The sequence below is a fragment of the Salminus brasiliensis genome, chromosome 18 (assembly GCF_030463535.1).
Source record: "Salminus brasiliensis chromosome 18, fSalBra1.hap2, whole genome shotgun sequence".
Taxonomy (NCBI): Eukaryota; Metazoa; Chordata; class Actinopteri; order Characiformes; family Bryconidae; genus Salminus; species Salminus brasiliensis.
The window spans coordinates 2,903,084-2,928,927 of NC_132895.1; the positions used below are offsets into that span (position 1 = coordinate 2,903,084).

General features: G+C 40.8%; 1 protein-coding gene across 2 annotated transcripts; it reads right to left on the reverse strand.

Moving 5' to 3' along the window:
- Positions 1-1,316: 1,316 nt before the first annotated feature.
- On the reverse strand, positions 1,317-23,658 carry LOC140539546 (butyrophilin subfamily 1 member A1). 2 transcript variants are annotated; one of them, XM_072662280.1, is made up of 9 exons: positions 23,512-23,658; positions 18,838-18,898; positions 17,467-17,817; positions 16,606-16,875; positions 13,005-13,118; positions 10,729-10,803; positions 9,286-9,339; positions 7,991-8,102; positions 1,317-2,757 (listed from the first exon to the last, which is right to left on the reverse strand). In XM_072662280.1, exons 2-9 carry the CDS (start codon positions 18,890-18,892, stop codon positions 2,280-2,282), a joined length of 1,509 nt encoding a protein of 502 aa, XP_072518381.1. In that variant the 5' UTR covers positions 18,893-18,898; positions 23,512-23,658; the 3' UTR covers positions 1,317-2,279. The 2 variants fall into 2 exon arrangements, with proteins under 2 accessions (XP_072518381.1, XP_072518382.1); XM_072662281.1 differs by lacking the exon at positions 13,005-13,118.
- Positions 23,659-25,844: the final 2,186 nt, after the last annotated feature.

Genomic DNA, 25,844 nt, shown 5'->3' on the forward strand with positions numbered 1-25,844 from the left:
ATGAATAATTAATAGTAGATAGTGAATAATTAATAGTGGATAGCCAATCATTCATAATGGATACTGAGTAATTCATAGTGGATAGTGAATAACTCATAGTAAATAGTGATTAATATATAGTGAATATTGATGAATTCATAATGGATAATGATTGATAGTGGAATGATTTATAATAGTCAATCATTAGTATTCAATAGGTTTTAGTAGTTACTGAAGTAATAGTGAATAGTGAATAATTCATAGTGGATACTGAATAATCTATAGTGGATAGTGAATAATCCATAGTGAATAGTAAATAATTCATAGTAGATAGTAAATCATTCAGAGTAGAAAGTGAATAATTCATTGTGATTAATATATAGTGGATACTGATGAATTCATAATGGATAATGATTGGTAGTGAAATGATTTATAATAGTTAATCATTAGTAGTGAATAGGTTTTAGTAGGTACTGAAGGCATAGTAGATAGTGAATAATCTATAGTGGATAGTGAATAATATATAGTAGATATTGAATAATCTATAGTAGATATTGAATAATCTATAGTGGATAGTAAATAATCTATAGTGGATAGTAAACAATCTATAGTGGATAGTGATTAATCTATAGTGGATAGTAAATGATCTATAGTGGATAGTGAATAATATATAATAGATATTGAATAATCTATAGTAGCTATTGAATAATCTATAGTGGATAGTGAATAATCTATAGTGGATAGTGATTAATCTATAGTGGATAGTGAATAATATATTGTGGATAGTGAATAATCTATAGTAGATATTGAATAATCTATAGTGGATAGTGAATAATCTATAGTGGATAGTGATTAATCTATAGTAGATATTGAATAATCTAAAGTAGATATTGAATAATCTATAGTGGATAGTGAATAATCTATAGTGGATAGTGAATAATCTATAGTGGATAGTGATTAATCTATAGTAGATAGTGAATAATCTAAAGTAGATATTGAATAATCTATAGTGGGTAGTGAATAATCTATAGTGGATAGTGATTAATCTATAGTGGATAGTGAGTAATTCATAGTGAATATTCAAGCTTTCATAGTAGAGACTGAGTAATTCATAGTGGATAGTGAATAATTCATAGTGGATAGTGAATAATTCATAGTGGATACTGAATAATCTATAGTGGACACTGAGTAATTCATAGTGGATAGTGAATAATCTATAGTGGACACTGAGTAATTCATAGTGGATAGTGAATAATCTATAGTGGACACTGAGTAATTTATAGTGGATAGTGAATAACTCATAGTAGACAGTCAATAACTGCAATTATATATTTAGAGAAATGTACAAATATAATTACACAGTCAGACAATTGAACAAAACAGACATCCAAGTCAAGAACAACATTTCAGAGAAAATCTTCTGCTCAGACTAACAGTTCTCATGTCGTCTGAAATCTAGAATTGAAATGGCGCCACAGATAAAATACAAAGAAGGCTCTTCTTAGAACGCTGGCAGTTTTGGCAGTCTTACTCATTTAATCCTGGCAGTGCTTGAGCAACCGTAAAGACCAGGGCACCAATATCTCTACTTCTCCATGTTCCAACAGGCAGTGTTATACACGTTGTGTCCTAAAGAGACTGGAGCTGTTTACACAGTCTATCATCTTATTGCGTTTCTGTGATCAGAAGACAGTAAACACCTGTCAGACTGTACCCACATCCTGTGTGCACGTGAGTGGCTGGGTGAGTTTCTTGCATTTTGGTGCATTGCTGTAACCAAAGACATAGACATGATGCACTGCTGAAAAAACAACATGGCGGTTTGTGGGTAAAGTTAAAGGGCATGTTTGTTCCTTTAAGCAGAAAACATTGAACACACCCTTTTTTCGAGAGTGTGACATGAAATGGCATTGATCAGCACACTGTTACAAGAGTATAGAGGTCATTAAATGTAATTTACCATATTCAGAAGGTCCAATCTTTCAAATTTCCTTTAGAAGTGCTCAGCACAGGCTTAAATATAAAGGTGCTTTGATGCCACAGAAGAATTTTAATTCCATAAAGAATCATTATGTAAACAAAATGTGTGTGAAGAGCCTTTTGAAGGTATAAAAATGTTGATATAAGGTTCTTTCCTAATTTATTTGAATAAATCTGGACAATTTTAATCGTACGGAGAAATGTAACATTGTTGCATGCACTAAATGTAATTGTTGCATGCACTAAAATTCCTGTATCGCTGTAATCCATGGGTCCGAATATTGTAACAATATGGAATACTGTGTATTATTCCCCATTCATCAGCTTCCTTCAGCCTGTGTGTGGAGCTGCAAGGTTCTGGTGAGCACTTTGCCCACACCGCTGAGCTGGTGTCCAGGCCGGGCTGTGATCAGCACCCTGCTGGTGCTTCGCTCCTTCAAGAACTTCATAAGAGTCCCGTCCACCTCTCTGTTGTTCCCCTGTTCATAGCCGTCCAGAACCAGGAGGCTGTCCGTGTTCCCCAGAAGGATATCTCTGACATCAGCTGTCTCCAGGCCAGCTTCGCTCGGAATGTTGGACCCCACAACCTGGAAGAAATCCCCCTCCTGTCCCTCAAAGTTCACTAGTATGACCAGTCGGATCCCGCCGATGTTGAAGAGGTCAGAGTTGAGGTTGTTAGCCCAGGAAAAGGCCAGCTTTTGGGCTAGAGATGATGTACCACTTCCCTCTTTGACCTCCAGGAGAACAGTTTCCTTTAGGCCTGGAATGATGGGCTGGAGGTGGTCATACTGCTTTTCTCTGGAAAGGATAAAACAGGGGAAGGTAATTAGCTACGTAAAAGTGAATGAAGTAAATGCTTGCTCTTGCCCTACGTGTCGACAGTGACAGCTTGGCCACTAGGTTTTAAAAAGGTGTATAAAAAAATATTTTTTATGGAACCAACAGTGGTTCTTCTATAGCAGCACTCAATAAACCACTTTCTGTTTATTTACTGAAACAAAAAATAGCATATAAATTAGCATATAACCTTTATATACAGGCTTCATTACTTTTCCCCAAAAAATGTTAAATTCAGTAAATAAACAGTAATCATGGATAAAAGTGGGCAAATCGTGTTGGTTGGTGTAGTGGATAACAATCCTATCCCTATCCCTGCCCACACTTTCTTTCCTGCTGGTCCAGGGAATCAAACCAGCAACCTTCTGGTCACACACCCACTGCTGTACGCTTTAAGCTACGGCTATACTTCCATATTTCTAAATGAGGAAGACTTTGACAGTTGCTTCTCTGGTAATGTTACACCCCTGAGGGTACTCTAACAAGCCACCCTTCTTCAAGTACACTATGACACACAAACAGCTTGTCTAGTCCCTGACAAGTAGTATTGCCAATAGAATAGGACTCTCTGAAGTGGATAAACATGAACCTATTGGCCCCATGCTGCCTAATAACGCCAGGCGTGGGCTAGTAGAGGGGTATAAAGCCCCCCAGCATGTGGAAGAACTGTGTTCTCTGGAATGACGGATGGTGTTGCTTCATCCTATACTGTTTCTATCTATCCAATATCCTGAATGCAATCAAAGTCTCACAGCAAAGTTCCCCCAGAATCTAGTAGAAAGCCTTCTTCTCTGGACAGTAGAGACAGCTACTCCAACAACTCTTTGTAAAACAGTACCTTTGATTTCAGAAGAAATAATGAATGAGCAGGTGTCCCAATACTTTTGTCCATTTACTGTATTTGATCAAATAGACATTTAATTCACAAATACACCACCAAGGACATCAAGGACATGTCAGTCGGTGATATACCTAAATAACATGGCCAAGGAGTCATAAGACTAAGGTTAGGGTCAGGGGTAGGCAACCTCCCTAACATACCGCCAAAAAACCCCAGCAAGTGTCTAGTGTGGGAGTGCAGAGGCGCTGGCACTTTTAGGCTACAGTAGTGCGAGAAGTAGGTGTGTGGAATGAAAATTAATGGTAGGCGTACTTTCAGACGACTTCAGACATTTGGAGGAAATGTGCACATGACTCTGGAAAATTGAACCACAGGGTGAGATATCAGTGCCACTACTCACATTTCCCACAGTGATAAAAACAGGCTCGACCCCATGATTCTTATCTGATGCAGACTATAAATTCACCCTTTTTTGTTTATTTCACTTGTACAGAAAAAGAAAACACACACTAAGCTGGTTAGTCAGATGATTCTGATTCAGAAGTGGGCGTGGTCTGTTTTTTTAAGCATCTAGCAACATGTGAGCAGGGTTTAGGTGTGACTCAGTCACTGCAAAGGCCTCTGCCCTCCTTTCTGAGCGATGTTCATGTAGATGTATTTAGATTCTTGAGTCCTTTCACTCTCTGAGAAATAGGCCTGAGTCTAAGCCTGCTTTTCTAATCTTTGGGCCATCGCTGCACCTCCTACTTGCATCTGTTACAAGTAGAAGAACATGTACTTTCACTTTTATGCTCTATGCTTATATATAGAGAGTAGACAGTCCAGGGGACTGAAGCAGCGACTTTCCAGGTAGAGGTGCTGCCAGGGATTTTGGGCCCTATGATAAGACATTACACTAGGCCCCATGACTTTGCTGACAATTCTGTTGCCAAAATACTCCATTAATACATGTCTTATGGCCCCTGTCAATCACAGGCCCTAAACTAAGTAAGACTTTCAGTGCAGTACAGCTACCCTGGACATTTTACACCCCTGACCACTGAGAAAACCCAGGTCTAATCAGTTTGCTTCTCTAAGTTTTAGGCCACCGCTGCCCCTCTTAGTTGTATTCGTTAAAAATAGCTTATTATGCTTAAAATATTAGATTAATAAGTGCTTGACTGTTTACTCCTTGCAGTGTGACTGACTTCATTCAACCCAGCGACCACCTCTGAGCTAGCTTTGACCCTCATACACCCCAGAGGAACCTCAGTTTATACATCTACAAAAACCTGCCAGACCAGGGGATTGAACCAGTGACCTTCCAGTTCCAAGCCTGCCTCTCTACCTTTCAGACATTTTACTTATATCTGTGAAAATGTGCTTATTACGCTTAAAATAATATATTAATAAGTGCTCAACTGTGTTCAAAATTAAATTACCATTATTATTATTAAAATTCCAGCATATTGTTGGGTTTAAACCTACTCCTTGCAGTGTGACTGACCTCATGCTGCAGTATAAGCCTGCTGGTGCAGGGGATTAACCCAACGACCACCACTGAGCTTGCAGTTTCTCTCAATGTGAAATAGAACAGTCTTGTGGCCTGACTGACTTTATACATTTGCAAAAACCTGCCAGACTAGGGGATTGAACCAGTGACCTTCCAGTTCCAGTGCCTGCCTCTCTACCTTTTAGGCCACAGCTGTCCCTTTTACTTATATCTGAGATAATGTGCTTATTACGCTTAAAATATCATATTAATAAGTGCCTGACTGTGTTGAAAATTAGATACTTTTTAAAATTTCAGCATATTATTGGGTTTAAACCTACTCCTTGCAGTGTGACTGACTTACAGTGTGAGGGGATTAACCCACAGCCACCCCTCAGCTAGCATCTGACCCTTATACCTCACTGAGGAACTCCAGGTCTGAGCAGCTTGCAGTTTCTCTCTATGGGGATCAGAACAGTCTGGCATGTGACTTCTTTTTAGATTTTCCATGACTTTGGTTTTGCAAAGCTCAGCTGTGTATTTCTGACCTTTCCTGCAACGTTACTGTCCTTTCTCCCCGACAGGCCACTCACACGGTAAGTCCCTGACTCCTAACAAACTAAAGGTTAGCCTGAGCGGTTTAGCATCTTTAAGCCATTATGTAAGTGGGCCTGGGTCTGATCTTGGTAGATTATCATTGTGTTATCAATTATTAAAGGAAAATTACTCATATCTGCTACCATGACACATTTCTCTGTACTTACACAGAAACTGAAACCCCCTAAGGCACTTCTATTAGAGGCCATGAGGCAGTGGCTGAATTTCAGCAGTCTCTCAGAGAGCAGAATTGATGGTAATTTGATACAGTAAACATACAGTACTTTCACTTGTACAGTGTCTATATTATTTTACACCCCTGAACAAGTCAAACTGGTTAGAACTAATGCATATTTGCTGCTTAAAAACCACTGAGAGTTTTTGTGTTTTTTTATATGGAGCTCTTATATATAAATCATATTACACAGGTAGGAGAATGTAGAGTTGGGAGTCTTATATAGGTATAGAGTGGTGGGCTAGCCCAGCAAGGAACCAAAATCTAGTCTAGTACAGGGAGGGTGGTGTTGTTATCCGCTACACCAACCCAAACACCATATATAAAATGAATGTATATAAAAATGTTAATTTCAGTAAATAAATAAAAACTCAAAATCAGCAACACGCCATTTGAATAGGGGTGTCCAAATATCACGGTGCATCCTAGTGTATTAAACCTATAGACTGGGGCCTATATACTCACATAGTCAGGACATGCCACATGCCACAGGTTTGCCATTGTAAACCTGTATATTGTATAATAATCTGCCATAATCCAGCAAAACCTTCTTCAGCCATATTTAAATGGGGGTAAGTATCTTTGTACATCCTAAGCAGTCCTGAGAAATAGCAGTAATGTTAGTCGTGTTCTGACTGGTTAAATAAGCATAGACTTGTAAAAAGTAAAGGTTCTACAAAGGGTTACTGGTGCAATGGCATGGAATAACAAGTGGAGAGAACCTTCATATCAATTGAAGGTTCTTTAGACCTTCAAAAAGTCACATCTCCATTACAGACATGGCTTTCCCATGGCATCTCTCAAAGAACCATTTGAAACACCTTCATTTTCAGGAGCGATGGTACTTTTCAGTTGGTTTTTAAAGCCCGTAATGGGTTAGCAGCTTCGTACCTCAAAGGTCATCAAATGCTGGCTTTCTAAATGATCCAAAAATGAGTGAAACAGCTTTTTGCCACTATGCACCACAGCTCTGAACACTCTAACAATAGATACTGGTCATCTTTTCACCATTACAAGTTTTAAAAGCAACTACAAATATATTTATTTATAGAAATGGTTACATCTGTTTATCTATTTCATATTTCATTGAAATCATGTTCATAACATTTATTGTTTTGTATTACCTTATGTAACATGCTGCATTGTTTGCATGAAAACTCCTACAAAATAGTTGTTATTATTATTGTGTTATTATATTATTATCTTGTTATTCTTGTCTTTATTTGTATATCACTAGCAAAGCCCCCAACAGTAGTAGGGTGAAGACTAGCACATGTCAGTAGCCACCGCTTCTTTTCTATCTGCTGCTGAAGATAGAAGGTAGCCAGGGTACAACAGCTAACAGACGTCTCTGCTGACCAACATTACATTAGGAGTGATGTGGGGAGGAAATGCCATCAACCCTCCCCTGAGAGAGCCAGGTCAGTTGTGCTCTCTGCGACTCCGGCTGCTGATGGCAAGCAGCATGACCCGGGATTCAAACCAGCAATCCTCAGGTCATAGTGGTGCCCATTTCGGAGCCTATTATTTTGTATTATTAGTCCTGATTTGCTCCTGTCCCAACTTGTTGCAGGAATATGCATGTCTTTAAAAAACAATGACTTAATTAGGTACATTTTTACTTTTTAGGATCGGTGTTGTCTCATGGGTCAGAAGGTTATACTGTCTAGGGTAAACAATGGGTTTCTACAGAAGCAGCAAATAGAGCTACGATTGAGACACACTGAAGTACTCCTTTATATAATCCACCTTACAATGGAAGGAACGAGGGTTTGTCTTGTTTGCACATGTTTCACCACCACATGAATGATAACAGCACGTCTAAGGGGCTTTGTTGATGTCACTGGGATACATTTCCACTCGCTTGTTTGTGTGCTGTCAAAACCACAGCTTCCAGGACGTGCATTTTCAGACTAGGCTGCTTTCATCTTCTAAAAGCTTTGAAATGAGCATCATAGATTTCTTTCCATTAGACGCCTTTTCATTTTCAGGAAACACCCCCTTTCACCCCCACCTCCACCTTTACGCTACAGAGATGACAGGCACGTACCCGCAGAGAAGCTTGTGTTGGAGTGTGAACCCACTCTTCATCTCCGCTGTGTTTAGATCAGCATACCTGCGCCTCAAAACCTCCCTCAGCTTCTCTGCTTTTTCCTCAGACACTGGAAAAACACACACTCATTAGTCACACACACACACACACACACACACACTAGGGAGGAATCATGCAATCACAAAATGTCAAGCAAAGCGAGTGTTTTGCTACTGTGTGACTGAAATCTGCCAAAGCAAGCAGTATGACACATTTCTAGCAGACAGCCAAACATGGAAAACATGCATGTGACCGTCTAGACTGGATATTTAATATGCTTGTTTTCTTGAATGCTTATAAAAAGGGGAAATCCACTGATTTTATATTTTATTTTTGCATAATTAACTCCTTCATGCATCAACCCACACTGCATTTCCTCACCCTTATAACTGCAGTACTCTCATAATTAACAGCAATTTCATAGATCCTACAATAGAACCCTGTGGGATTCCGCAAATATGCGAAACCTAATTATATATGCGAAACCTCTTATCCAGAGCGACTTACAAGGTTACTGGTATTACAGAGGTGAGCCAATGTAGTGTTAGGAGTCTTGCCCAAGGACTCTTACTGGTGTAGCGCAGCACCCACAGCACCCACAGTCACCCAGACCCACATGGTGTTGTAACTCAGTGGCAGGTAGTGGTGTTATCTGTTGCGCCACACCAACCACCAGCACCTACAGGGACCTCTATGCAAACTGGTCAGGATGTTCTGTGGCCCACCGGCTAGCCATAACCTATTCAAAGGGTTAACAGAATTATAAATCTATGGTTCAAAAGGTTAAAAGGTTAAGATGTGAATAAAGTGCTTCAGAGTAAGGGTTTGCTGGGTTTGCTGGGGTTTGGTGGTGTAAAACGCTTGGTTCTAGATAACCTCCCCAGTCAGAACTAATAGTTCTACAGTGGAGGTGAAGGGAAGCAGACGTCTGAAGCTCTAATAATAAAAGCTCCTCACAGAAAGTTCTTGCATGTGATGAAGATGCTGCCTGATGCCTGAGACACTGTTCTACCAGAGATCTGAGAAGATGGGGAACGTTGTGAGGCAAAATAGTTCCCAAAGAAAAGAAATCTGGTTCTTGATTTCCTGTGAATCTCAGAAGATACGTTTGGGTTGACTGGTGGGTTTGAGAGTAAATAAAGAGGCTATATTTGTGTTGTTGTCATGGCCACTTAATAAAACTGTAAAGACCTCCATGCACCCGTCCATGGGCACTGATTTAACTACATTAGAAAGAGACTGAAACTGCTCACCTTCTGACGAAAAGGCACAGTTATCCAGCGTGACATCTTTCTTCGGAATTAAAACTGGTGGACAGACAGAAAGTAAACACACATTACTAACGTTTATGGAATTCAGCAACTCTATCTGAACTCTGAACGCTGTCATGCCATGCTGCCTAATGTCAGGCTAGTAGAGGGGTATAAAGCCCCCCAGCTTTGAGGAGCTGTGGAGCAGTGGAAGAAGAACTGTGTTCTCTGGAATGATGGTGGTGGAGCTCCATCTAGGACTTTTGGGATGAATTAGGGAACTTGAGATGAGGTGGGGTGGTGATCATCTATACAACATCCTGACCTGACTAACACTTTTGTCAATCAAATCCTCACAGCAATGCTCCTCCTCCAAAATCTAGCAGAAAGCATTCTTCTCTGGACAGTAGAGACAGTTACTCCAACAGAAGCAAGGGTTGACAAATATAGAAGAAACAACGAATGAGCAGGTGTCCCAATACTTTTGTCCAAATAGTGTACCTTGTTGCCACTGGTTTTCACACCCAGTGATGTATCAACAGGCCTAGGGTGACACATTTTCTCATGAAACCGGTCCCACCCACTGGCAATCAAAATTCCTGATTATGTTACTACTGGTTAGGAGGACATAAAGGCTTTCAGTCCAGCTCCTGAAGACCAATGGGATATACTCAGTACACCTGCCATTGCCATAACTGACATATATACACACTATATGTCCAGAAATTTGTGGACGCCACTTCTAATGAATGCATTCAGCTACTTTCCACTGTACCTATTGCTGACAGATGTGCAAATGCACACACACACACACACACACACACACACACACACACAGCTTGTCTAGTCCCTGTAGAGGAGAGGTACTGCCAATAGAATAGGGCTCTCTGGAGCAGATGAACCTATAGGCACCATGACTAATGCCAGAGGGGTTAATATCTGGGATGGTTCCAAGTAAAATTTAACAATGCAATAAGGGTATTTAGAAGCTAGCACTACTATTTGCTCTTTTGCACCTAAACTACCCCGTCAGAGAGTGCTATCTGATCTGGATTATAAAGGATAGAACAAAATGTGAAGTGAAAGCTCAAGCATTTCATTATGACCATCCAGTGGTTCCCAAGACCACTAGTCTCTGTGACCCCATGCCCTGGATTTTCACATTTTCTCTTTTCTACATGATTCGCCTGACTTAGCCCTTGAAGCGTTTGGTAATGGGCCTATCTATGCTCCGCCCCCTCTCCATGCTCCGCCTCCTACCCATGCTCTGCATTCTCACATACTGTAGCCATTGTTGCTAGGTTGTGCTTGTGGAAAAATCCCATTAAGTAAATAAGAAATGTAAAGCTGCTACATAATCATCACCATTTAACATTACTGAGCTGGACTGTAGCTGTAGGCAGAATTCGACTCACAATAAACACTCGTTTATTCAGTCATACTTACGGTCGGCCGACGTGACGGTCAGATTTGGTTCTGATGATGCACACACAGTCGATATGGAGCCTTTCTTTTTTTGCCCTTTAAGAGAAAAGAGAGCACACTGTCAGTCTGAGAAGCATTACAAATCGTATATAACATATATAATAAAATCAGTGGTCAGTGAGAGACTGTAATTAACTCTATATAACATTAGAATAAACCCAAATAAACATAAAGTCAGTGGTCAGTGAGAGTGCCTACCTGTAATTAACTCTATATAACATTAGAATAAACAATATTAAACATAAAGTCAATGGTCAGTGAGTGTCTACCTGTAATTAATTCTATATAACATTAGAATAAACCCAAATAAACATAAAGTCAGCAGTCAGTGAGAGTCTCTACCTGTAATTAACTCTATATAACATTAGAATAAACCCAAATAAACATAAAGTCAGTGGTCAGTGAGAGTGTCTACCTGTAATTAACTCTATATAACATTAGAATAAACCCAAATAAACATAAAGTCAGTGGTCAGTGAGAGTGTCTACCTGTAATTAACTCTATATAACATTAAAATAAACCCAAATAAACATAAAGTCAGCGGTCAGTGAGAGTGTCTACCTGTAATTAACTCTATATAACATTAGAATAAACCCAAAGCACACAAAAAAGTCTGTACGTATGTAATTGATCACAGTGATTTTTAATAAGATTTAGATAATGAACTATACAGGATTATTAGTATTTCACCAAATAAATAGCCTGTTACACAACCCTGTTACACATCCCCGATACACAACCCTGTTACACAACCCTGTTACACAACCCCGACACACAACCCTGGGTGCTGTTCTGTCCCGTCTCAGGGGGAATCCCCACTGACCGTCTACCTCCTCTCACTACCTGCTTTCTATTTTCGGCGCTGAAGGAAGAAAAGAACAGGACTATGAAGGATGCGGGGGCTCCCAGAGTCACATGATATGATGTCATGTTTACAGCTGTGATGTCAGAGTGAAAAAGGGCAACACCGAAGCGCTAACCATAGAAACTGACGTCGTCTTCACTGACAGACAACAGGGAAACACAGCGGCACACACACACACACACACACACACACACACACACACACACACACACGCACACAAAAAGGGGAAAACTGCTTTCTCCTTAAATTAGTACAGCTATGACACACTCACACAAACACACACTGCTATAACACACATACTGCTATAACACACACTGCTATAACACACACATACAGATGTAAAACACACTGCTATATCACACAGTTATAACACACACAGCTGTAACACACACAGTTATAACACACACACATACTGCTATAACACACATACTGCTATAACACACATACTGCTATAACACACATACTGCTATAACACACACACTACTATAACACACACATACAGATGTAAAACACACTGCTATATCACACAGTTATAACACACACAGCTGTAACACACACACACACAAACAGTTATAACACACACACTGCTATAACACACAGTTATAACACACACACATACTGCTATAACACACACACACTGCTTGAACACACACAGCTATAACACACACACACTGCTAGAACACACGCACACACAGTTATAACATACACTGCTAAAACACACACACACTGCTATAACACACACACAGCTATAACACACACAGCTATAACACACACTGTTTTAAAACATAGCACGTAACACACACACACTTCTTTATCACACAGTGTGTGTGTGTGTGTGTGTGTGTGTGTGTGTCTGTGTACATGCTTGTGTTTGTGTGTGTGTTCAGGTATGCATGGTTAGCTTTGTGAGTGTGTGTGTGAGATCATGTGTCGTGTGTGCCTGTCATGTGTGTGTGTGTTCATGCATGCATGAATACCTGTGTAAGTGTGTGTGATCCTATAACCATGTGTGTCTATAGATTAATTAATGGATGAATGGATGAATTGATTAATGGATGGATTAATAGATAGATGGATGAATTGATGGAATAGATTGAAGGATTAATTGATTAATGGATTCATGGATAGATGGATGGATTGATGGATTGATGGATTAATGGATGGATGGATGGATGGATTAATGGATGGATGGATGGATGGATTAATGGATGGATGGATGGATGGATGAATGGATTAATGGATGGATGGATGAATGGATTAATGGATGGATGGATGGATGGATGGATGGATGGACGCACATGTGTGGCTTGTGTTCTGGGTGCAGCAGAGGGTGAAAGTGTCTGAAGAAAGGATGAAGAGCCCAGGCACACACCTTTCCTCCTCCTGTGGAGAAGCAATGAGGTAGCGGCGAGGCCCACAGACATCACAGCGATCACACCCCAGGCTGCAAAACCATGAGACCACATACTCCTCTCAGGAATTTCACCTGCAGAACAGAAACAGCAGCGTCATGATCCACCAATCAGCATGACCATCACCGTGGCCTGGAAAACACTTCTCATTCCAAGCCAACTGTGACATCACAGCCCTGGAGCCCAACGCCCCCCAACACCCCCAGCACCCCCCCGCACCAAAGCTACAGCATGCGCAGCTCTTCAGAAGAGCAGGGGAAGGCCTGGTGGCTGGTATCTGCGGTGTGTCAGGGTTGATCTCTGGTAACCCTTTAAGTCGGGTACTTCTCCAGCAGTCTGTAAATCTGCTTTGGGAGAATTTCTCTGTAACAGTCTTCTGCTGTAAGGAAGTGGTGGCTGTGGTGTGAAGTCTATAAATACGACAATATGACCGTTCTTTTCCTCCGCTTCTTAAACACGGCCTAAACCATCGATTCTGCCCTCTGAACAATCCCGGGGTGAAGGAGGATCTGGAGAAATGGAAAGTACTGCTGCATGTGATTATGGCATGATTTTGTAGTGATTATTACACTAGAAATGAACTAAACATACTATATAAAAATAAAATAATTATAATAATAATAATTTTATTATTAGTTCTTCTATTATTATTATTATTAGTAGTAGTAGTAGTAGTTGTATTGTTATTATTATTAGTTCTATTATTAGTAATAATAATAATAATAGTTTGATTGTCAGTTGATCATCATTATTATTATTAATATTAATAATATTAATAATATTATTAGTAGTAATTTTATTATTTTTAGTTCTATTATTGTTGTAGTTTATTATTATTATTAATTATATATTATTTTAATAATAATAATAATAATAATATTTATAACATTTATATATTATTTATTTTTGTCATCATTTAATGTTTTATTATTATTCACAATAAATTATATTAGTAGTAGTTTTATTGTTAAATGATCATCATTATTACTAGTAGTAATATTATTAATATTATGTGTAGTAATTTTATTGTTATTAGTTCAATTATTAGTAGGATTGTCGTTGTTTTATTTATTTATTTTTTTTATTATTATTATTATCTTTATAAATATTAGTAGTAGCCTAGCAACACCTCTACCATAGCAACACTAAGCATGACCTTTTACTTTCTGGACCTGGATTCGCCACCTTTCATGTTCCGCTCTGCGTTTCTAATCAAACCCACGGGATCAGCATAACCAGCGTTTCCAAGAAGCACAAAGAGGCCCGAACATGTCCTGAAGACAGAAAAATCCAACTTCTCTCACAAAAGACATTGAGACGTGTGTGTGTGTGTGTTTGTGTGTGTGTAGGGTGGGTGGTTGTAGGAGAGAAGAAAGTGTTTAAAGCAAAAACATGTTTACACTCCTGGGAAACTCCATAAAGTCCAGTGAAGCCTGTCAAAAGGGTACATTTATGCATTTGTGTGTGTGTGTGTGTGTGTGTGTGTGTGTGTGTGTGTGTGTGTGCGTGTGTGTGTGAGACAGATTTTTTTAAAAAAATCAATAATCTATTGTCTTAACACACACTATTACATTTCCAGTGTGTGTGTGTGTGTACATGCAGAAGCTGAGTAATCAGAAATGGCTCCTGTGTTTAGACCACCAGTCTGGTGGTCTTATGGGCCCTGAATACTGTGATGTGGTGGATAAGGTGACATGCAAAAGTTTGGGCACCCCTGGTCAAAATATTGGTGTCTGTGTATCAGTGCTTGAAGAGAACCCTTTACCGGTGGGTCATTCTCAGCACTGCAGGGACAGTGTGTTACAGGTGTTAGTGTGTATTGCACCCAGCCAACAGCGCCTGTTGGTAAGCATCCCATGGGCTGTGTCCTGTGGGCAGCTTCCTGTGGGCAGCAGCGTCCTATGACCACTGTGCAGCAGCTACAGAGCTTTAGAGGTCCATCTACAAGCTGGACCAAACTAGGTAGGAGTGTCTAGTAGAGGGTGAGTGGACAAACAGATACAGTGTTTAAGCACTCCAGCAGCACGGTTGCGTCTGATCCACTCGTACCACCAGCACTACAACACACACACACCTTAACACACACACACACACACTCGCCACCACCATGTCAGTCGGTATCACTGCAGTGCTGAGAATGTAGACCCCCCACCCAAAAAATACTACAGTCTGCTCTGTGGTGGTCAGACCTGTGGGGTCCTGAGCACTGAAGAATGAACAGGGTGAGAGGAGGAGGCTGATAACAGAGTCTGCAGAGAACTATAGAACTACACAGTGCTGCTGGATATGGTCAGTGGAGCTGAACAAGAAGGTGGTTTTAATATAATGGCTGATTGGTGTAGATCTGTATATGTAGGTGTGTCATTAAGAAGGCATTGCCCGCCACAAACAGTCAGCCAGAGCTAGTAAATACAAGCAGGTCTAGTGTGTAGGTGGCAAGAAACCTCACCACAGCCACTGTATGTGGAAATGAAGGCTAATCATGGGTAAGCTGGGTTTTCCTACAGGGGCTGACTTCAGTTTGCACTGTCAGCTAAGGCGATGCTAGCAAGAGCACCATCAGTGGTATTAGAAAAAGAGCTGATCCTGATACTGTCCTGGAAAGAAGTCTTTCTACTAGATTGCTGTGAGGATTTGATTGCATTCTGAGACAAGAGTTTAACAAAACCTAGTGAGGTCAGGATGTTGGATGATGATGATCGCCACCCCACCTCATCCCAAAAAGTACTGGATGGAGCTCCACCATCCATCATTCCAGAGAACACAGGGCTTTATACCCCTCTAATAGCCCACGTCTGGCATTATGCGGTGGCATGGTGCCAATAGGTTCATCTAGTTCATCTGCTCCAGAGGGTACTTTTCTATTGGCAGTACTTCTTTACAAGGGGTGTCCACAAACACCCTATCTGGTACTTCCCACGTGCTTTTTTACTGTCCTGGGAAGAAGGCTTTTACAAGATTGCTGTGAGGATTTGATTGCATTCTGAGACAGGAGTTTAACAAAACCTAGTGAGGTCAGGATGTTGGACGATGATGATCGCCACCCCACCTCATCCCAAAAAGTACTGGATGGAGCTCCACCATCCATCATTCCAGAGAACACAGTTCTTCCACTGCTCCACAGCTCCTCAATGCTGGGGGGCTTTATACCCTTCTACTAGCCCACGCCTGGCATTAGGCGGTGGCATGGTGCCAATAGGGTCATCTAGTTCATCTGCTCCAGAGGGTCCTATTCTATTGGCAGTTCTTCTTCTTTACAAGGACTAGACATTCATTAGAAAGGGTGTCCACAAACATTTGGATACTCGCCCTATCTGGTACTTCCCAAGTGTTTTTTTCTTGGAAATACAACGGTCACGGGACGTTCAGGGAACAGACCCACGAGCAAAGAGAGGAATCTGTCAGAGCCGTGGCCTTAAATCTGGGTGTCAGCAGGTTAGAGCAAGGGCTTCTGGGAGATGTAGTAGATGTAGATGTTTCCCCCAAACTCCCCAAATCAGTACATCATATTTGAGACGTTAACTGTTCTCAGATCTCCCAATAATGTTCTATCTGACCCACCTGGAATGTTGAAAGTGGCTGACTGGACGACCACCCCCTCCATCTCGAAAGAGCAAGTGTAGTTGCTGATGATGTCCCCCATGACAGTCACTCGGCTGGTGACCTTGAGGGTGCCCTCGCTGGTATTTCCGATGTGGCTGCTTGAGCTGTTGGCCAGACTGTTGTTATTCCAAACCACGTTGGCCAGTGGGAAGCCTTGGGACTCGCAGGAAAGCTCCACCTCTCCGTTGTCCATCTTTCTGACGCTTTTCTTAACAGGACTATACGGAGCTGAGGGGACAGAGTTTGTCAGAGTTAGTGGCTTTCTTTCCCTAGAAAGGAATTCCTCATTGACTGACCGATGTTCATGCCCTTCAGTTCAGTTCGTTTCCTTCTTTGGCAAACATTTCAAAAAGGGAAACCTTTGAGCACAAGGGATTTTTGGGCAATAAGCAGCTTGCAGGAAGTGCCGTATTTAGCTTTAGTCAACAGCTCCTCAAGATCAATCGTGGACAGCTTAGGACGGGTGTCTCATAGGAGAAAATTGCTGAATGATTATAAAATGACCTAATAATGACCTGGATTTCCAAATAGTTACTGACCCATTCCTATTGAACTACACCCTTCCTTCTTAAAGGCAAGTTCGATGTAGTATGGCAGACTGAGGCATTTGGACGGGAGTTCTAGGGGGGCTTCAAACTGATGGGACCCGAAGCCAGACACCCCTTGCGGGACAGAGGATGAATACAATTGGACCAATTTGGGGCGTGGTCCTTCTCCCAAACGTTTCGTTATTACATAACTCAATTTCGTGTCTACAGCCAATACATACTGCAGTCTTATCACTTTTATCATTTGCACTGAACAGTGAACTGTACTGACCTCGGACTGTCAGACTGGTCATCTTGTGGTCGCTCCCGGTATGTCTGATGACGCACGCATATGTGCCTGAGTCACTCATCTGGAGCTGGGAAATCTCCAGCACAGCCCGAAAGTTCTTCAGCTCGTCTGTCAGCAGCCGTGCTCGCTTCAGAAAGTGTCCGTCCGTGAAGTTGTAATTCTCCACGCCCCTCTCCAGCCGGAACACCTCCATGACCGGCTGGGGGATGGTGCGACTCCAGGTGACGGTCAGCTCAGAGAAGTTAGTGATAGGTGTGAACCCACAGCCCATTCTGACCTCTCGGTGCAGTTCGCCTTCATAGGATGCTTGCTCAGACGTCACACGGAAGAGGGCTAGGGAAAATAGAGAGAAAGAGCAGGGGAGCAGGTCAATCTGGGATCTCATGGGCCCAAATGTCAAAGATCTAACTGTGGGTGTGGAAAATGTGAAAATAAAAAAAATTAAAAATAAAAAGACTCAAAAAAGCCTGTAAAATTATGCAACATCAGTTCAGTGATTTATCAGTCTACTCAGGCTTTAGTAGAGCTCCTGAACACTGAGATCAATAACTGATCAGCACAGTGATTTATCAGTCTACTCAGGCTTTAGTAGAGATCAGTAACACTGACATTAATAACTGATCAGCTCAGTGATTTATCAGTCTACTCAGGCTTTAGTAGAGCTCAGTAACATTGAGATTAATAACTGATCAGCTCAGTGATTTATCAGTCTACTCAGGCTTTAGTAGAGCTCAGTAACACTGAGATCAATAACTGATCAGCTCAGTGATTTATCAGTCTACTCAGGCTTTAGTAGAGCTCCTGAACACTGAGATACTAAATAACTGATCAGTACAGTGATTTATCAGTCTACTCAGGCTTTAGTAGAGATCAGTAACACTGACATTAATAACTGATCAGCACAGTGATTTATCAGTCTACTCAGGCTTTAGTAGAGCTCAGTAACACTGAGATTAATAACTGATCAGCTCAGTGATTTATCAGTCTACTCAGGCTTTAGTAGAGCTCAGTAACACTGAGATCAATAACTGATCAGCTCAGTGATTTATTAGTCTACTCAGGCTTTAGTAGAGCTCAGTAACACTGAGATCAATAACTGATCAGCTCAGTGATTTATTAGTCTACTCAGGCTTTAGTAGAGCTCAGTAACACATATTTTTGTATTTTTCTGGGTCATTAATTCCTTTTCTTGATAAAAGCTCAACTCAAATTCTAGAAAAGAGAAATGCAAGGTATCTGAATGAGAACAAAGGTTTAAATAAGTCATAATTTGGACAAATTACAAAAAGAAAAGCCTAGCTTATCCAGAGATAGAGAGAGAGAGTATCTGCTATATATACCTAAATGTCTTACCCTGAAGTGAAGGCCACGTGATGACCAGTAGAAAGTTGAATATTGTTCCCCTCATTGGCTCCTGTAGCAAAAATAGCCACGGCTTAGCACATACAGTATCAAGTGTGATCAGTCTTGCTTAACATTTGCAAATTTAATGTCCTCTTGGTATTTTTCTTTTGCTAAGTCATCCTTAGCTAGGTCTGCTGACAATCTTCTGATTGCTGCGCAGCACAACAGGGAATCGGTGGTGAGAAAATAACATCACACTTCCTTATTTTTAATCAGCCATGTGCTGCATCACTAGTTATATGACAATTACATGGCAAGAAAAAAAAGTGCAGGTCAGTGTTACAAAAACACATTCTGTGAACCATGGCTGTGGTTACTTTACATCTGTATATCTGTTTGAAGGACAAAGTGATTGTTCCAGTCTTAGGCAGATTAAAATAAAGGATTCCTTAAAGGTCCAGGCTCTTAAAGAGGCTCCTGAGGTTTATTATGCAGTGGAACACATGGAACACAAAGCAATCAGAGTTAGTTTTTATGGGATCAGAGTAAAAATTTACATCTGAACGTGTCAGTAGGCTTCATTTTTTCATTTTTTGCATGTTCTCCAATGTTTTTGCTAATATAATATGTAATATATTTTATTTAAATGAAATAATTGATATATAATATATAACACATAATATAACACTTTTTGTCATTGTTTATTTTTTATTTTTTTTATTATGTATTGTAGTATGTACAGTTAATTTAGTAGTTTAAATATTCTATAAATATTATTTTCTTGTGTTTTATTTTCTTTACATATGAAATAACTCAGCCAACATGGTCATGGCCATAGGTGGAACGTGGGCAAAGTGGGTTCCAAGTAGGCATGGGGTCTGAGTGGGTTTGTACATGTGTTGTTACTGGGAGCCAGCTGGGCTTCCCAAATGGGCCCCATCGTTACAGCCCACCTTAATCTCACATGGGTCCCATCTAGGCCCATATACAGTGTACAAACCAGATGAGGCCCATGTTGTTACTGACCCTGGTGGGACTCCAGATAACGTGCCCCAATCATCAGGCATTTTCATCATTATTTTTTTTCCTGCTATTAGATAGAGATTCACAGTATATCATAATTTATTAATCATCATGATCATCACAATATTGTCTTTGCCATAATGACACTGCAGACAGCTTCAATAAGCAAATTATCCTAAACGATGCCAAGTGCTCTAGATCAATGCCCACAATCCTGGGTTCTGTAGACCCACTGTCCATCACATTTTAGTGCTATCCCTGCTCCCGGCAGACCAGACTGCACTAATCAACTCAATGCCAAGCCCTTACTCTAAGAGTCCAAGCGAGTGTGTCAAAACAGGGAAATCACTCAAACAGGCAGAGCAGTGGGCCTCCAGGACCAGATTGGGAACCACTATTGATCAGGATGCTTCGCAATGCTCATTGCTATCTCACACCTCGCCAACAGTCTATTTTCACTCCTTCCGTCTACGTCGTGAATATCTCTATAATGGGCGCGGTGGTCTCAAAATGAGGGGTGTTCAGGTCAGTTTCCGGGGAAAAAAACAGCAGGAGCTCCACTGACTGAACACAACCCAGGCAGACGTTCGTCTACAGACAGACGTTCGTTCGTTGCTATTTCGGCAGTGAATTGCCAACACAGGTGCGTGCAGCCCGACGCTCGTACACCCCCCCACGCTTTACACCACTGAAATAGCAACCCGCCAAGGTCAGTCTGACCGCACCTGGCTCTTAAAGTGAGCGACGGCGAGAGACACGCTGATTGGTTTATTACTGCACCCAAAAAACACACCCATGATTCATTAAGAGACTCAGTGCATGACTTTTGAGCGTTTCCAGCCGAGCAAGGTGAACGTTTCACATCGTTACCATAGCAAAGACACACCAACACGCCCCCTAAATCAAGATAAATCACGCTCTAAATCGGCGGCTCGCCAAAAGACTGCTAAATTAGGGCCCTATATCAGGACAGGCAAGAAAGGCCTGCCTTGCTGAGACGTTGTTTTGATTCAGGCCCAAACACTGATCACTTGATTACCCCATTAATCTTTCAGGAAGCTACTGAATACTTCTGAACTTCCCAGAAGTTCTGGCAGCTTTCAAAGACACAACCAGTAAAAACACCCTTGGCAAAGTCATTTTGATAGTCAAGGAGGAAATGTTTTGAATAATTCAGATAATCTCCAGGGACCACAGGTATAAACATACAGACATCCCTGATAGCACATGTGACTTCTCCTCTCCTCACAGTTCAGTAGCCACATCAGCAGAAATGCTGTAGAACTGTCAGAACGCTCATGCTTCTGTAAAGGTCATTGAATCGGGTTGTGTTGTCTGCAGTGGTTGGCTTTTAGCAGGAGTTTCCCTGATGACCAACCTGGTGAGGTGTGAAAGGGCCATTGTGTTACTACTCACAGAGCTTCACTATGAGATGACTACACACCGCAAAAGTGACTCAAGGGCATGTTTTGACTCACAATCTTAGAATATGCTAACATGAACTATATTAATTGTCTGTTTATTAAGTGGTTGCACACAAGGCCTAAAGAATTGACATTCGTGTGTCACTAATGTGACTAATTTATTTGATTTGACAATGGAAATATGGGGTTTAATGAAGTTTGGTTCATATAATTGCTGTTTTTTTTGAGTGTATGGTGTGTTTTTAAGGTGCAGTGAGCAGGATCAGTGCTGTAAGTTACGCAGAAATGGTCCTACTCCTATGACTTCATGGCTTTACAGCAGGGGTCGGGTGACGGGAAATGGAGTTCTGCACAGTTTGCTGGTTTCCCTGCCCTGACAGACCTCCTAACCCAGGCAATTAGCAGGTGAGTTGAATCTGGGGGGTGTCTGAGCAGGAAAAGCAAAAAATCTGTGCTGGAAACCCAAGAAATCCCTTCAAGAACAGAAGTGCCTGCTCCTTCTTTACAGGAATCATCCAGTGATCTTATCAAAGCCAGACGGGAGCTGATGTGAAAACATGTTCTAACAGGAGGGTGTTCCTCAGAACTCATTCTTTCTCCATTCTTAATCAATGGACCAACTCCACAAAAGTGAACTAGTCATCATGATTAGCTCTCATATACTCAATGTCCCAGACCCTGATGAATCTAAAGCCTAGATTATGAATTGTAATGAAGATACACCATTGGAATTCCAAAAAAAATCCATGTCTGGGAAACTAGAATGACATCAAATTATGAGTAAACAGCAGCTGTAAGCTATGCCAATAACCAAAACCCAGCCAGTTTAACACATTTACACATATTAGCCATGGAGACTGTAGGCCATCTCTGTGTATGTGGTGCTTTGCCCTAAAATGAGGGCAGAGACCTGCAGCAGTTCAGGAGAACTTCTGCAGAACTGTTTTGAGAAGCAGAGCAAAGAAAGTCTTATCATAAATCTCACATACCCTCATCATCACCCAGTCACACACACTCACTCACATACACACATACACTTATACACACAGCCACGGGCAGCAACAAAGAGCACAATCAGCAGTCTTTAGGAAAACAGGTACAAGAACCCATATATGAAGCCCAGCACTACTCATCCAAGAGAGACAGAAGGAGAAGAAGAAGGGTAGACGACCGCAGCGCTGCAATGCCCAGCAAGAGTCAGCATCTGCAACCCACGAGCACAACAGCCCATGCCTTCCTCCTGGATCAGTACAGTACTTTTACTCTGTTCTACTTTACTATATATAAGAACTACAGCCAGGCCACCACAGTGATCTTACCCTGTGTAATACACACTACCATTCACCTGTTCACAAGCCTGGAATCATACACTAACACAAAAGATGCATGTGTAATATGACATGTATTATATCATAATCATCTATAATATAAAACATACGATCTATTATTACAGTTTATAGTGTGTAATATATTATAAATGATGATAATAGTGATAATATTCAGTAATAATTATAAACTAATTAGAACAATGACAACGCAATTTTTCAATAATTAGTAAATAATTAGTAAAAATCATCAAAATGTTAAAATGATAAACTAAGCAGTAGGAACATAAATTACACTGACAGTGACATTATAATAAAATTATTATCCCGAATTCTTCCTGTTCGGAAAATAATTATTAAATCTTGAGTCCTAAATCCTATAAATAGGCAAGTACAGTATATTATTATTGTTATTATTAATAATATATTTAATAAATAAATAAATAAATAATAATAATAATAATAATAATAATTATTATTATTATTATTATTATTATTATTAGTAGTAGTAGTAGTAGTAGTACTAATAATTATTAATATGTATATGGATATAATAATATAACTATTTGTTAAATATTTTATATAACTAAGTTATAACTTATAACCAAAAAACTTATTAATTACAATTAATTACAAATAATTACTATATATATACATGTATAACACATGTCATTTATATCTTATTTATCTATATATGTATATGATTACAATAGTTACTAATCTACTACCTACTATCTATATTTATACTAATCTAGCTCTAAATATATATATATATATATATAATATGTATATTTATATGTATATAAGCATTATATATATAAGCATAATATGATATATATATTAAGCATGGTATCTGTCAGTCCTCTCAGTCCTCTGTTAAAACAGACGTTCAGTGAATGGTTCAGGCTTACCGATCCGTTCAGTTCCTGTTGAACTTCAAGTCATTGCAGTCAGTTAATGAATCCCAGCAGTTTGGCCCTCAGGTATAACTGCAGCTCTGCTGTGAGAAAAAAGCCAAACTCCTCTGTCTGTTACAGCTCCTTCTTATGTACTGGAACTGCTGAGTGCTCAGTGTGTACGCAGGGTGTGTGTGTGCCTGTGTGTGTTTGTGTGTGTGTGTGTGTGTGTGTCTGTCTGTGCCCCGCCTCCTACACGAGGAGTGTGACCGCTTCAGCAGTAAAGCACCGTGTCACTGTTTACTGTCACTGAAGACTTTTCAGGTGGTCGCTTTTGTTTCTTGAAGTTACTGTAATTTAGAGACTGGGGGAGAGGACTGTTCAAAAGAGAGAGAGAGAGAGAGAGAGAGAGAGAGAGAGAGAGAGAGACAGAGAGAGACAGAGAGAGACAGAGTTTTTCATTAGACCACAGAATGAATAGCGAGTAACACTCGTCGCACGCTAGGGTCACCATATTTTGGTTTTGGGGTTATACGTCTGTCGTGGTTAGGATGTTGTGGCTGGGGGGGCTTTAAGTAAGTTGTAGGACAGTGGCAGTATGTGTGTGTGTGTGTGTGTGTGTTTGAAGATAGGATGGTAAATATAGAGTTAAATGACTCTAAAATAAAGCAACTCTGATCATAAACATTAACACATTCACATTTACTCATTTACCAAAACTAACAAAGAGCCTTAATAGTCCATATGACCCAATCAGCTCCTCTCATTTCAACGTATGTGGATTCAAATCAAATCAGTAACAAATCTATAAAAATATGTTGATTTTACTTCGTTTTGTATGTTTTTCTTTCTCATGTAAATGTAAATTAAATAATTTACCAAATAAATACATTTATAAAATTAAAAAGTCAGGTAAGGGTGAACTGATTTCTGTTCATTTACATTTGTGTTTAAGCGTTTTTAGGCTGTGGTCAATCGGCTGTGGTGGGAAGCAGTTTGACCAATGGTTGGTGACAATACATAGACCGAAAGTGGTGGTGAGAAGGCGGGGCTTAAACAGACATTAGTCGGAAATCCTGGACATTTTACACACTTTAGACATCCCAAAACGAGGATGTGCCTGAGAAAAGGTGGTATGGCCATGTATGGTCACTCTACCGGACACCCACCCTACTGTCAACTATGAGATGTGAAGTACTGGTAGGGATCAGTGGGATTTGGAATGGAGAGTACTTGGGGGTTGGGGTCAGTAGGGTTGGTGTATGGAGAGTACTTGGGGGTTGGGGTCAGTAGGGTTGGTGTATGGAGAGTACTGGTTGGGGTCAGTAGGGTTGGTGTATGGAGAGTACTTGGGTGTTGGGGTCAGTAGGGTTGGTGTATGGAGAGTACTGGTTGGGGTCAGTAGGGTTGGTGTATGGAGAGTACTGGTTGGGGTCAGTAGGGTTAGTGTATGGAGAGTACTTGGGGGTTGGGGTCAGTAGGGTTGGTGTATGGAGAGTACTGGTTGGGGTCAGTAGGGTTGGTGTATGGAGAGTACTGGTTGGGGTCAGTAGGGTTGGTGTATGGAGAGTACTGCTTGGGGTCAGTAGGGTTGGTGTATGGAGAGTACTGGTTGGGGTCAGTAGGGTTGGTGTATGGAGAGTACTGGTTGGGGTTAGTAGGGTTGGTGTATGGAGAGTACTGGTTGGGGTCAGTAGGGTTGGTGTATGGAGAGTACTGGTTGGGGTCAGTAGGGTTGGTGTATGGAGAGTACTGGTGGGGAAGCTGGACACCATTGTTATGTAAGTCCTTTTAGCAGCAGAGGTGCTATTTTGTCTATGTGCTTCTGTTTAATCTGTATTTTCCACCTACGCTTCAACGTTTGGCCACAGTTCCCAGGGAAATAACAGGAATGCCTGTGTTAAAGAGCACAGTGGCACGGATCCAACCTGCAACCCGTCCAGCAGCTTTTCCTTACAGTTGAGTGCAAACCAATCAGGACAGTGTCATGACAAGTTCAGGATTGCAGCTCTAACATGTGAGACCATCAGAGAGAACCATCAGACAACAGCAGGTGTTGTATTGTTTATTATGACTGAACTGTGGTTCTGCAATTCCTGTCATGGAGACCCAGTGTCCCGCACTGTGGGGAGCAAACTGTTGAAGGATGAGTTGAAGGTGTGCTTGGCCAGGAAAAACACAATGATACCAAAATGGTTTATTGATTGATTGATTGATTGATGGGCATGGGGTCAGCAGGAGAGTAAACACAATTGAAAAATAATACAGGGGTCACATGACCTACTGCAAATTTCATGTTTCGGAGCGTTTGTGTGTTTAAGCATACCTATATACTTAAATATTTTGGA

Bases quoted from the DNA above. Each gene is read 5' to 3' on its own strand.
- LOC140539546 (XM_072662280.1), bottom strand. From the start codon at position 18,892: ATGAGGGGAACAATATTCAACTTTCTACTGGTCATCACGTGGCCTTCA. The intron at 16,876-17,466 runs GTCAGTACAGTT...CTGTCCCCTCAG, and splicing joins GACCAGTCTGACAGTCCGAG to CTCCGTATAGTCCTGTTAAG. The intron at 10,804-13,004 runs GTGTGTGCCTGG...TTTCTCTTAAAG, and splicing joins TCTCCACAGGAGGAGGAAAG to GGCAAAAAAAGAAAGGCTCC.